At 42.4% G+C, this 12,373-nt stretch overlaps 1 protein-coding gene across 6 annotated transcripts in view; it reads left to right on the top strand.

Annotated features, from left to right (window-relative positions):
- The window catches only part of TOX2 (TOX high mobility group box family member 2), a 266,106-nt gene that overhangs the window by 142,182 nt on the left and 111,551 nt on the right, over positions 1-12,373 (top strand). For all 6 annotated transcript variants that reach the window (XM_044986564.1, XM_044986562.1, XM_044986567.1 and 3 more), the window contains exon 3: positions 3,724-3,969. In XM_044986564.1, coding sequence (XP_044842499.1) covers positions 3,724-3,969 — 246 coding nt within the window. The remainder of the gene's footprint in view (positions 1-3,723; positions 3,970-12,373) is intronic.

The following is a 12,373-nucleotide window of genomic DNA, read 5'->3' as shown; positions in this document are numbered from 1 at the left end:
GCACGCCGCGGGGGGGCGCTCTGCCGGTCGCTGGTCCCGCGGCTCCGGTGGACCTCCTGCAGACGTGCCTGCAGAGGGTCCACTGGTCCCGCGGCTCCGCTGGACCTCCCGCAGGCACGTCTGCGGATGCTCCACCAAAGCCGCAGGACCAGCGGACCCTCCGCAGACGTGCCTGCGGGAGGTCCACCGGAGCCGCCTGCCGCCCTCCCGGTGACCGGCAGAGCACCCCCCACGGCATGCCGCTCCAAGCACGCGCTTGGCGTGCTGGGGTCTGGAGCTGCCCCTGGGCAGAGATATTGCAAAGGTGGAAAGATACATAGATCCTTGGCATCATCACTCCATTTTAACTAGGGTTGCCACCTTTCTAATTCCTGGTCATTAGACCCCGCCCCCAAGGTCCTGCCCCATCCTGCCTCTTCCCTTGAGGCCCCGGCCCTGCTCCACCTCTTCCCCCGAGGCCCCGTCCCCACTGCTCACTCTACTCCACCACCCCCTGTCGCTAACTGAGAATCTCAAGGAGCCTGCCTGCAGGTAGGAGGTGGCCCCAGCTGAGCAGGTGTTAATGCCCTGGTGCCTCCCTCTGCCCCACAGTAATTGGGCCTTTGGTTCAGGTGCCATTTAGGGTTGCCAGGATCCTGAAAATCTGGCACAGAAGCCAGAAACTGGACTGTCCGGGTAGAAACTGGATGGGTGGCAACCTTAATTTTAACATGTGCCTATTACCGCAGAATAAAGCTGTGACTTTGCACCCAACTCTTCCCTCCCCCCTAGAAGTCGATGGGAGTTGTGCAGATTCAGGCTCCTCATTTCAGCTGAGCTCAGTATATTTGAAAGTGGAAAATCCTACCTCTTCCGCATTTGTAGTATAATAGAGGAAACCGTCTTTTAAGGAAGTTGAGCGTCACTGTGGTGACATCTTTCAGTCCCTGGTGGGATGAATGGGTTTGAACATAAATGGGGGGGGGGGGGAGTTTGTGTTAGTAAATAATTAAAATTTAACATAATCTATAATTTAATCTGTAGTGTATATTATAATGCATAATCTACTTCATAATTTAATCTAAAATAACATTAAAATGCAAAATATGTTGTGTAACACACTTGATGAGGAAATGGTAGTTGGTTGTTACTGAGACAAGGGTTTTAGAGGGCAGCATTTCTTCAGTGGTAACTTTAAACCACCACTTGTGAGTATGGATTCAGTCATCCCAAATGTGAAAATAAACAGCGTCTATTACAATACATTATCATCATGGATTCCACCTATATACAGTATCTATCTACTGAATATCTGCCTTATCTTTCTAGCTGTCTTTTTAAAACACGTATAGAGTAAATATAGGCTTGGAAAATTGTTCTTAGCTGATATGGTGTGAATGGTTGCAGGCGTGAAGTCTGATTATGTTGATTGGATATTGTCTAATCTGATTCTGATTGTGTACTGCTTTGATCCTTATTTTGATATGACTGCATAATACTGTAGTGACTCGGAAAGCTTTGTGATTTAGACAGTTCTTGTTTTCTGAGCTGAATAGAGTGAGGAGACAGAAATGCGCAGGGGGTGTGAGCAGGGATGACAGGTTTTCCATACTCCTAACAAAACCTCCTCAAAGCCTTTTAGCAAGCTGCTCAGCAGAAACACAAGAAACTTGTATTTTTGAAGAGCGCTTTAGGAAACTTGGAATGGATTTTACATAATTTAACTAAGTACAGCAAAGCCACTTGCCTGTATACCTGATACCAAAATAAACCAGTTGGAAGAAGTTTGCTGTGCAATGATTTATTCAAATCCCTCTCTGTATACCGTGGAACAAAATCCTCTTCAATATCTGGGAAAGAATCAGTGCACTTCAAACTGTGTAACCCAAATGAAAACTAACTACCAGACTTATTAAATGGAATCCATCGGCCCTATACTCTTTTATGTGCAGCCTGTCATCCCCGCCCTTTCCAATGTAATATCTGAGCCAGACAAGCTGGCTGGAAGAATAACTGAACTGGAATCTCCACTTGATAACTGTGTGTTGATGCTAATGTATAGTAGTATAGACCTTGAACCCCCATTTCTTGTGTACACAGCGTGAAGTCAATGGGAATTTTGAGGGCATATAAATCACAGGATTGGCCCCACAATCAGTTCTCCGATTACTATCTTTATTGCAATGGTATCATGTGAATAACATAGGGGAGACAAAAAAGGGCGGGGAATCACCTTAGCTAAGGATAATGAAAATGTTAAACTCTGCACCTTTGTGAAGAGTGACGAAGGGATGGTGCCATTGCAGTCAATGTTTCTCTCCAAAGAAAGTGCCAGAACACTCAAGCTCATGCACTCTCCGACTGGTGCTTCATAACGAGATTCCAGACAGCCTTTTCTTCACTTGCTCTCTGCTGCGTTTCTTGAAGACTTTTTAATTCAAGTTACATAAATCTTTTATTTTATTATTATTTTAATCTGGAGTGATGGAAGGTGAGGATTTGTGTGAGAGTTTTGGGGCAATGGCTTAATAGTCTACAGTGTTTAACCATTTTTACACACATTTTTCTGGTCTTAAGTCAAGTATTAAAATCAAAATCCAGTCATGAAACTAGGTGATCTTGGAAACTGATCTTAAAATCCATGTGTATAACACTAGGGATAATCAGAATTTCATATAGTATAGTCATATATGATGTAGGATATCTTTAAAACAAGCTTTCTCTTTAAAATATAACCTATTATTATGTTCTTCCATACTACAATTAACAATCTTATTGTAAGATTCACATTTATTTTAAATTTACTGTAGATCTAATATATTTTGTCTCAGGAGAATTACATGAGCGCAATTTCAGATTAATTTTTAACACAGGTCAGGGAAATGTTTTAATAAATCCCACCGAACTGGAAATGATCATGATAAAACTATCTGCACATTTGTGTTCTTCTTCAAGGTAGTGTCATCAGGAAAAGAGCTAGTTAAAGGTATTTTTATTCTTAAATATCTTTGCACAATAAAGTAAGTATGGGCAGGTTTCCATGCCTGGAACAGTCAAATGAGACTCTTTTTTTTTTTTTTTTTAAAAAGATGCTACAGCCCCATTTCTGAATAGGTCTCTCAACTGATAGATAAATACTGGGTTTTTCCAAGGAGCCTAAAGGAATTTGGTGCTCAAGTACCACTGACTTTCCATGGGAGTGGAGTGCTTACTTCCCTTAAGCCCCTTTGAAAATCCCAGTCATAAATATTACACTCATTTGTGTGTCCATAGAAGCATTTGTACTCTCAAATGCAGCTGTTGTATGTATTACTACCAGATTTATGCATGCAAATACCCTTTCAAGAAGCAAGCTTAGAGCCCTTTTTGAAAATTTAGTTCTTTTGGTCATATCTTGACATTGATCCATGCACGGAATTTTCTGCTGAGGTGGATGACAGTTCTAAAAAGCAGATGGAGGCAGGACATGGTACCTGAGTGATAGAAATTGAAGCTCAGGCCATGAGACATGCCCTTCTGTTTGATTTGGGATGATCTTGATATTAACTACAGCATGCTGTGACAGTCTGATGTTGCTTTGGGACCTGCTTATGAACATGACTGGGAATTGTCATTTAGGAATTATTTTGTTATCTGGTTGTGGTTAATCTTTATTTATTTATTTATTTTTGCATCACAAAACATTTCTTTTGCTGAAGCAACAAGGAAGTGACACATTGTAAAAATGTCCTTTTATTATTTCAGACGTATAATGGTCAGAATGAGAATAATGAAGACTATGAAATCCCTCCTATAACTCCTCCTAACCTCCCGGAGCCCTCGCTTCTTCACTTGGTGGATCATGAAACCGGGTATCATTCACTGTGTCACGGCCTCCCTCCAAATAGCCTGATACCAGCATATTCCTATCAGAACATGGACCTTCCAGCCATCATGGTGTCTAATATGTTGAGTCAGGATGGGCATCTTCTCTCCAGCCAACTACCTACGGTGAGTAAAGTTTTCTGTTTTATCATGTTCTGTTTGACCTGATACAATCCACTTTGTGTCATTATGAGTCGTTTGAATTTAGAAGGATATTTCTGGAAAAAACATTTCCAACTAAGGATTGAATAAAGGCAATGAGCACCGAGCTGCCTTCAGTTGGACAGGGAGCATATCTCAAAGATGGGGCTGGTTTGATTGTTTCTGTAGAAGTCATTTGCATGGCCATGGTCATGGTGCTTTTCATCGTAATTTTGTATTTTAAATTCTGTGCCTTTTTGGACCCTGTTAATAACCTAATTGTATTCAAGGAGTGGTTTTGTATTTCGCTCTTGGTACATAATGTCATACACATTGATTCTTGCCTTTAGGGAGTGAAGTATGCATGCTTTATTTTTCCTGCATACTTTGGTTGGGTCATCCAAAACACATTGGAAAAAATAACCCCAACTATACATACAGTATGATGGGGGCTAATTTAGCTACAACTAATCAGGAAAGAGATCTTGGAGTCATCGTGGATAGTTCTCTGAAGACGTCCACGCAGTGTGCAGCAGCAGTCAAAAAAGCAAACAGGATGTTAGGAATCATTAAAAAAAGGGATAGAGAATAAGATGGAGAATATCTTATTGCTGTTATATAAATCCATGGTACGCCCACATCTTGAATACTGTGTACAGATGTGGTCTCCTCGTCTCAAAAAAGATATAGTGGCATTAGAAAACGTTCAGAGAAGGGCAACAAAAATGATTAGGTGTTTGGAACGGGTCCCTTATGAGGAGATATTAAAGAGGCTAGGACTTTTCAGCTTGGAAAAGAGGAGACTAAAGGGGGGAATATGTTAGAGGTATATAAAATCATGAGTGGTGTGGAGAAAGTGAATAAGGAAAAGTTATTTACTTGTTCCCATAATACAAGAACTAGGGGCCACCAAATGAAATTAATGGGCATCAGGTTTAAAACAAATAAAAGGAAGTTCTTCACACAGCGCACAGTCAACCTGTGGAACTCCTTGCCTGAGGAGGTTGTGAAGGCTAGGACTATAACTAGGTTTAAAAGAGAACTAGATAAATTCATGGAGGTTAAGTCCATTAATGGCTACTAGCCAGGATAGGTAAGGAATGGTGTCCTTAGCCTCTGTTTGTCAGAGGGTAGAAATGGATGGCAGGAGAGAGATCACTTGATCATTACCTGTTAGGTTCGCTCCCTCTGGGACACCTGGCATTGGTCACTGTCAGTAGACAGGATACTGGGGTGGATGGACCTTTGGTCTGACCCAGTGTGGCCATTCTTATGTTCTTACGTTAAAACAAAGCATCCAAAAAAGATCCCAGGGCACTTCAATATTGATGATCTTTTGAATAATAAATATACCACTACGTTCGTTACAAGTACTGTAAAATGGGAGTAGTCTGCTCACTGGCCTAGTAAAAAGGTTAAGGTGTGGCATGGACTACCTCATTCTATGGCTTAAAAGCCCATTTAGTGAAAGAACTGAGCCTACCCCATGTCCTCTCAAAGTCAGTGGGAGCTTTGTTCATGACTTTGAGGGGAGCATGATCAGTCCCCCGTCCTGCATAGGTTAGAGATGGCAGTCCTAAAATGCCTTTTGGGTTACTTTGGAACAAGGCGATATCTTCAGAAGTTTCATGTTAACCTATTGCAGAAAGGACTAGCATAGGGATACTGAATTAAAAATGGAGGTCTGAGGGGAAAAAAAAGCTTATTTAACCCAGTATAGAGATCAGTTCAGCACAGAACCAGCCATGTTGTGTAAGCTTTTGTCTTGATTTCATCAGCTGTATTGAATTTATGATGAAGTCATTTAATAATATTTTCCCTTTTAGCAGATTTAACTACATGGTAGGTTTTCTATATTAGTTGCTTCTAAGATCATTGATTTCCATGGGTGTCACTGGAATGCATCAATATCAAACAGAGCTAATTTTGTTTAATTAACATGCCTGCATCTCCACAACCATCCTAGCTAAAGAGTATTTGCTTTTCCTTGCCTCAGTAGATAAGGGTCTGGAAGGTAGTAGTGTTCACAGGAGCTATTATCACTTTCTCTAGGAATGCACCAAAGCTCCCAAAATCCTTGGTGTGTCTGCACTTTTTTTCCGCCTTGATAAAGTTTGTGTGTTTAAAAACGATTGAGCGTGATATTGAAAACAGATCTCTTTCTGTGAAATTAAATATTACATTGGGCTCCTCTTTAGCTTTTAGGTTCTTAGTTCATTAAATTATTCATTTCTGAGACAAAAAGAGTCAATTTTGTATGAAAGATGTTTTCCCTAGTTTAATTTAAAGCACAGCCCCTACTTCTGACCCCTATTTTCATACCACAATATTTTTACCCTGTGTTGATTGTCTCATTTTTGCGAGGTGATATTGCATTGATAAATCAGTTTCTAAAATACCCAAAGAAACAAGAATAGTGGGATTTATTAAGCAGCTTCTGAATGTCTGAAATAATTTATTTTAGAGTAGTCCTTGGGAAATGTTCTCTTTCTTATTTTATGGTTCTGTTTTACAAATGCAGCATCTTGACAATAAATCAGGACTGAGCTAGGGAAGATAAGAAGGGGGCTTAGTATGCTGAAAACAGAATAGAGAGATTGAGTTGTTTCCCCCTTACCATTAAAATTAAAAATCCAGGGAACCCTGCATTTTCCAGCTGATAGTGAATTGGAAGTGTTTGGTTTTAAAGCAAAGCCATTGGGAAAGATATCTCCATAGGTCCCAGCGGTAACGAGGCAGATCAGTCAATGAATTGTGTAGTAATTTTAGGCCCAAATGAAATCCTTTCTTACCCGCCTGTCAAACACTTTTCCTCTATCAACTTTTTGTTACAGGCTGACCCCCCTTTTCCCTTACAAATTGGCCAAATTCTGCCTTTGGATGCACGGACAGGGATCCCATTGACTCCAGTGTGTGCACATGGCAGTACAGCGTTTGTCCCAATGTGCATGTGTAAGACTGATTAGCATTAATGGGAGCTGTGCACGCACATGAGGGAACAATAAAATCCCAGAGATGGAGCAGATTTTTAAATTTGTATCATTAATACCTTCTGCCCGCATGCCCATCAAGTCATAACCCACTTGGTAATGGTCTAATGAAGTAGACTGTGCTTCAGGCATTTCTTGGGTGACATTGCAGGGCGTCTGAAGTGCTGTGGTCCTCCCTGAAAGTTACCCATATTTAAGGTAGATATTTGCAACAGGAAAAATTCATTCTGAGGAGGAACATGTTTACTGACTTGACAATAACAAAGCAGTAATTGTTTCACTGTGTGTAGTAATGGGGGCATCAGCCAGTTAGGAAGGTGACTCTTGTTTGAGAGTTCAGCAGGAAGCCTGATGAGATTTGGTCTTTGTTTCAAGACCTAAATGACTAATGCAAATGTTAAGGGTATTAACACGCCTCCTATGTGCTTTGGCTTGCAATGGTTTGTACATTTTTTTGCATACACAGATGTTTCCTACCTTTGCTGCTATTTATTTTATTTCTGGAGTAAAAATATTTTTAATGAAGGGGAAAAATTATAATTGCAAGAAGTTTGGGATACAAATTTTAAATGTTGTTAAGAATTTATGTCCAGTAGCTAGGATTTTTTCATGTGCGCTAATGAAAAGTCTAGGACTATTAAAATGACGTGATCTAGGCATTATTGAGAGCAATGGGAAATGACATTTACTCTACTGCTCAAAAAGCAATTGGGAATAAGGGATGCTTTGCAATCCTGTAGTGTCTCCTATCCAAGAATCTGATAACTAACACTTTCCAACCATTTCATGAAGCTTCACAATACCCCAAGGAGGTAGGAAATTGCTATCCCCATTGTACAGAAAGTAGCACTGCAAGGTGAAATAGTTTGTTAAAAGTCCCACATTGAGTCATTAAAGAGCTAACAATAGAACCCCAGTGTCCTGGCTCCCTGGGCTGTGTGGTCATGTTTCAAAAATGGGCCAAAACGGGAATCTTTTATCTGATTCAGATTTTGTAAGCCCAGAAGGGACCACTGTGATCATCTAATCTGAGCTCCTGTATAGCATTCCCTGCTCCTGGAATGTAGGGTATTGATAAAATGGGACCTTGTATTACATCTCCAGAACAGTAACCTGACCAAGGAGGTTTTGCAAAATTAAGGTCACCTTCATATTTGCTATCAACAGTCTCCCTTCCTCGGCACCTCCTCTGCGCTAGTTGCTCCTCGGGCATTTCAGACTGCTCCATGAGATCTAGTGTCAGGTCTCCCTCTTGCAGACTCATGTTTCCTTGGGACACAATTAGATAGCATTGCCAACCATCCCAGATTCCCTAGCAACGTCCCTTGTTCTGGATTGATTTGCAAGGGGATCAAAAAGCTGCTGATTTTATTCCTCTTCTTTCTATCTGAGTGTTTGATATGTCCTGGCTGGCTTGAATTGGGTGTTCATCTTCAAACCTCTTCCTTTGTTGAAGATGTGAGGTTCAGCACATTTGTGTGGCACACGGGACATTCCAAACTTCCTGTACAGGCTGCCTCTGTGGAAGAGCAGAACTTTGAAGGAGAAGAAAGAGGCCTACAGAAAACTTGACAGTGGTTAGGCTGCTGGTGTGCTGTGATCATAGCTTCCCATGTTGACTGATGTAGTTTCCTTGTACCCTCATCTGTCTGTCCCTTTGTGGTCACTTGTCTTATACTTAGATTGCCAGCTCTTTGGGGTGAGGGACTGTCTTTTTGTTCTATGTTTGTGCAGCACCTTGGACCATGGGGTCCTGGTCCATGACTGTGGCTCAGAGGCGATATGATAATATAAATAATAATAATTGAATAGATACCACTGGGATTCCAGCGCTGCAGGATGGACAGTGAGAGAGAGAGGGGTCACTGAATGTGTGTGTGTATGTGTGTGTGCGCTCTTATGAGAGAGAAACCTCAACATGGGGAGGTTGGGGAGAGAAAACTACATAGATGGATATTTCTTGTCATTAATAAACAAATTAAATGTACCAGACACGGGCCAAAAATTCAAGTGTTTCCCCCCTGAAAAATTTCAAATCAAAATGTTTTGTTCAAAATGTTCTGAAGAAAATCTCAGATCTTTCTATATGAAATTGTAAACAAAATGACATTTTTGCACTACATTTTGAATCACAATTTTTTGTATTGTTTCAGTTTTCATAAATCAAAAAGATTTCACATTTTGGGTTATTGTCCCTTACCCTCTTCCTTTTTTACTCCCCTCCTTTTTTTTAACTCATAAATAGGGCCCTACCAAATTCATGGCCATGAAAAACGCATCATGGACCATGAAATCTGGTCTCCCCCTGTGAAATCTGGTCTTTTGTGTGATTTTACCCTATACTATACAGATTTCACGGGGGCGGGGAGACCAGCGTTTCTCAAATTGTGGGTCCTGACCCAAAAGGGAGTTGCAGGGGGATCACAAGGTTATTTTAGGGGGTCACAGTATTGCCACCCTTACTTCTGCACTGCCTTCAGAGCTGGGCAGCATACTATACCATGCTACCCTTACTTCTGCGCTGCTGCTGGCAGTGGCTCTGCCTTCAGAGCTGGGCTCCCGGCCAGCAGCCGCCACTCGCCAGCTGCTTAGCTCTGAAGGCAGTGCCGTTGCCAGCAGCAGCACAGAAGTAAGAGTAGCAGTACTGCAATTCCACTCCTCCCCCCAACCTTGTGACTCCTACACAACTCCTTTTTGGGTCAGGACCCCTACAATTACAACACCGTGAAATTTCAGATTTAAATAGCTGAAATCATGAAATTTACCATTTAAAAAATCCTATGACTGTGAAATTGACCAAAATGGACCATGAATTTGGTAGGGCCCTACTGATAAATGAGGGTGGGCAGGAAAGGGAATCCTCCAAATCTGTTTTTCCCATCCTTTCCCAGTGGGGACAAAACGGGGGCAAAGGAGGAGGGAATGTAAAAAAGGGGGGAAAAGACAGGGGGAATCTAAAGTCCAAAATCACAAACAAAATGAAAATTGTGATTTGAAACAAAACAGAATTAACATTTTTGTTTCATTTCAAATGTTTTTGTGGAAAAATCTCCTTGAAATAGCAGTGCTTTTGTGAAACATTTTTATTTCAATGAGGCTGCATTTTTTGATGGAGAAGTTTTTCAACTGAACAATGTTGAGCCACTCTGCTGTGTTCTCAGGATCTCTGTTCTATCCTGTGCCTGCTCCTCTGGCTGAGGGTGGGTAGCCCTGTGGATGGTTTTGTTCTGTTCTCCTCTCTGGCCCTCGGTCCTTTTCCTCAGCACCTGAATCATGCAGAAAGCTAGCTGATATTCTCTCCATTGATACGCGGAAAGCATGCTGCTGTGTCACTAGTAAGGAAGCATTTATTGTGCAAAATTTCCTGCACAAATAAAAATCATAACGTGAAATAGCAAAGCAAAAAGCTGAGATGCAACCGTAGGTATCTTCCTCAGGCCTGAATTTTAAGGAATATCATTACAAACACAGTGAGAATAAATGGAGATGGTTTTTGTGCCACCTTGGACTCAGGTGCATAATTACAGATACTATTAGTTAACCACACCTAATACCTCAGTCAGAATCAGCGGCCTGTTGTGTTGAGTGCTGTGCAAACATACAGGACACGATCCCTGCTCCAATGAGCCTATGACCTACAAGATGCATGAGTGAATTAAATAAACAATAGGAAAGAAGGGCTGGTGGAGAAGGGCATTGAAGTCTTTGGGAGTTTTGCCATAAGTTTAAGTGAGATTAGGATTTGACCCCTTGTGTTCACTCTCTTACATTATGTGCTCATCTTGGTAATGTAGATGGTTCTGTAATGTAGTGGCGAGGTTTTCTTCTCTTGCCTGTGTCACTGTTAATACAAATGGTGACTTTTCACAGGTTGGGGAAATAGGTGAAGGTGATGAGAGGAAAGAAGGTGGTGGGAAATATGAGGGGCAGGGAGCGAGATGGCAGAGGACAAGAGAATGGGAGAGCTAGAAAGGATGGAGGAGAGAAGGAAGGTGTCCTGGGCTGGGGATAGGCAAGGGGTGGAGAGATGGGAGGAACACAAGGATAGTCGGAGGCAGGGAAAAGTGTGGGGGCTGGTCAGAAAAGGTTGCTTTTTGATGGGAAATTTTTTGACAAAACCCAACCCCCCCAAATTGTCAGGTTTTTTCCCCACTTTCTCTCTGTTTTTTGCCTCCAAAAAATAAGAGGGAAATAAAAACGGGAGTGGAGAGGGAGAGAAAAAAGGGACAGTGAGTGAGTGGGGGGGAAAGAAAAACAGAAAATGTTTTCGAACAAAATGAAAATTTCCCTCCCCCTTCCAAAAACCAATAATATAGAAAAATGGTGTTTTCTGTCAGAAAAAGAGAGTTTTGAAAGAAAAATTTTGACCAGCTTCAGTGAACACAAGGATTTTTGCCTGGAGCCAGCAGTTGTTGCTACCTGTCTGTGTCCATCAGGAGTGTCTGTGGTGATGGGGCGGGCAGCAGAGCATGTCCTGGGCCTTGGCACTGTGGGCGAGGGTGCCGTCTGAGTTGGGGTGATTACTGAGGACAGAACATTGAAGAGAGTGGTGCAGCCAGAGCAGCTTGGATGAAAGTGACCGGAGGCAGCCCAGCCCCAGCCTTTGAAAAAGCTGAGGTTAAATTGGCAGTGGTAGCAGGGAGAATGGGAGCATGTTGGGTTAAAAAGCTGTTGTGAATAAATGAGTTTTCAGAAGGGATTTGGAAGAACATGTTTGACAGAAACAAAGGGTGATCAAGGTCAGAGCTGAAGAATTTCCAATGCAGTGCAAACATATTTCCATAAATATTAGATAGGGGTCTCAGAATGTCTGCGTCCCTCATCGTGTGAGACTCCTGAATGGAGCCTGTCAGCTCTGAAAGCTCCCCTACCGGGGGGTGGCTCCTGTGCCACACTCCAAGCAGAGGAGGAGGAGTTGGGGGAGTATCCTGGCCCAGAGATGGAACTTTACTGCACTGTGACAGGAAACGGCACTCGCAGTGACTCCTGCTGGGCCCTCCTGTGCTGCCCTGGGCCAGGCTACCCTCTCTGCACACAGCTCTGCCCTCAACCATTTTGGACTGGGCTTCCCTGGCTGTGCAGGGGTTCATCCCGTAAAGGGGAGAAGTCCCCTGAGTCTATTGAGGGCCCAGCCTCTACACCTAATAGCAGCGCTGCTGGTCGGCCAGATGGGAGCCCATTGACAGCTCTAACACTGGCCCAGTTTGGAACTGCGCCTGCCATTGTAACTTACCATTGACTCAAACACTTGGGGTCACTTGGGGTCACGTTGTTTCAAACCTGCTCCTAGGAGATGAGTATCACAAAACTCCACGTGAACAAACACCAACTCCAGAAACATAGCTTTGTTTTTCCATGGTCCTAGCCTGGCACAATGGCAATGAAAGGATATTAGAGCA

Source organism: Mauremys mutica, chromosome 13 (assembly GCF_020497125.1).
Source record: "Mauremys mutica isolate MM-2020 ecotype Southern chromosome 13, ASM2049712v1, whole genome shotgun sequence".
Taxonomy (NCBI): domain Eukaryota; kingdom Metazoa; phylum Chordata; order Testudines; family Geoemydidae; genus Mauremys; species Mauremys mutica.
The sequence above is the reverse complement of the archived record's forward strand: the minus strand, read 5'-3'. Positions and strand labels throughout refer to the sequence as shown.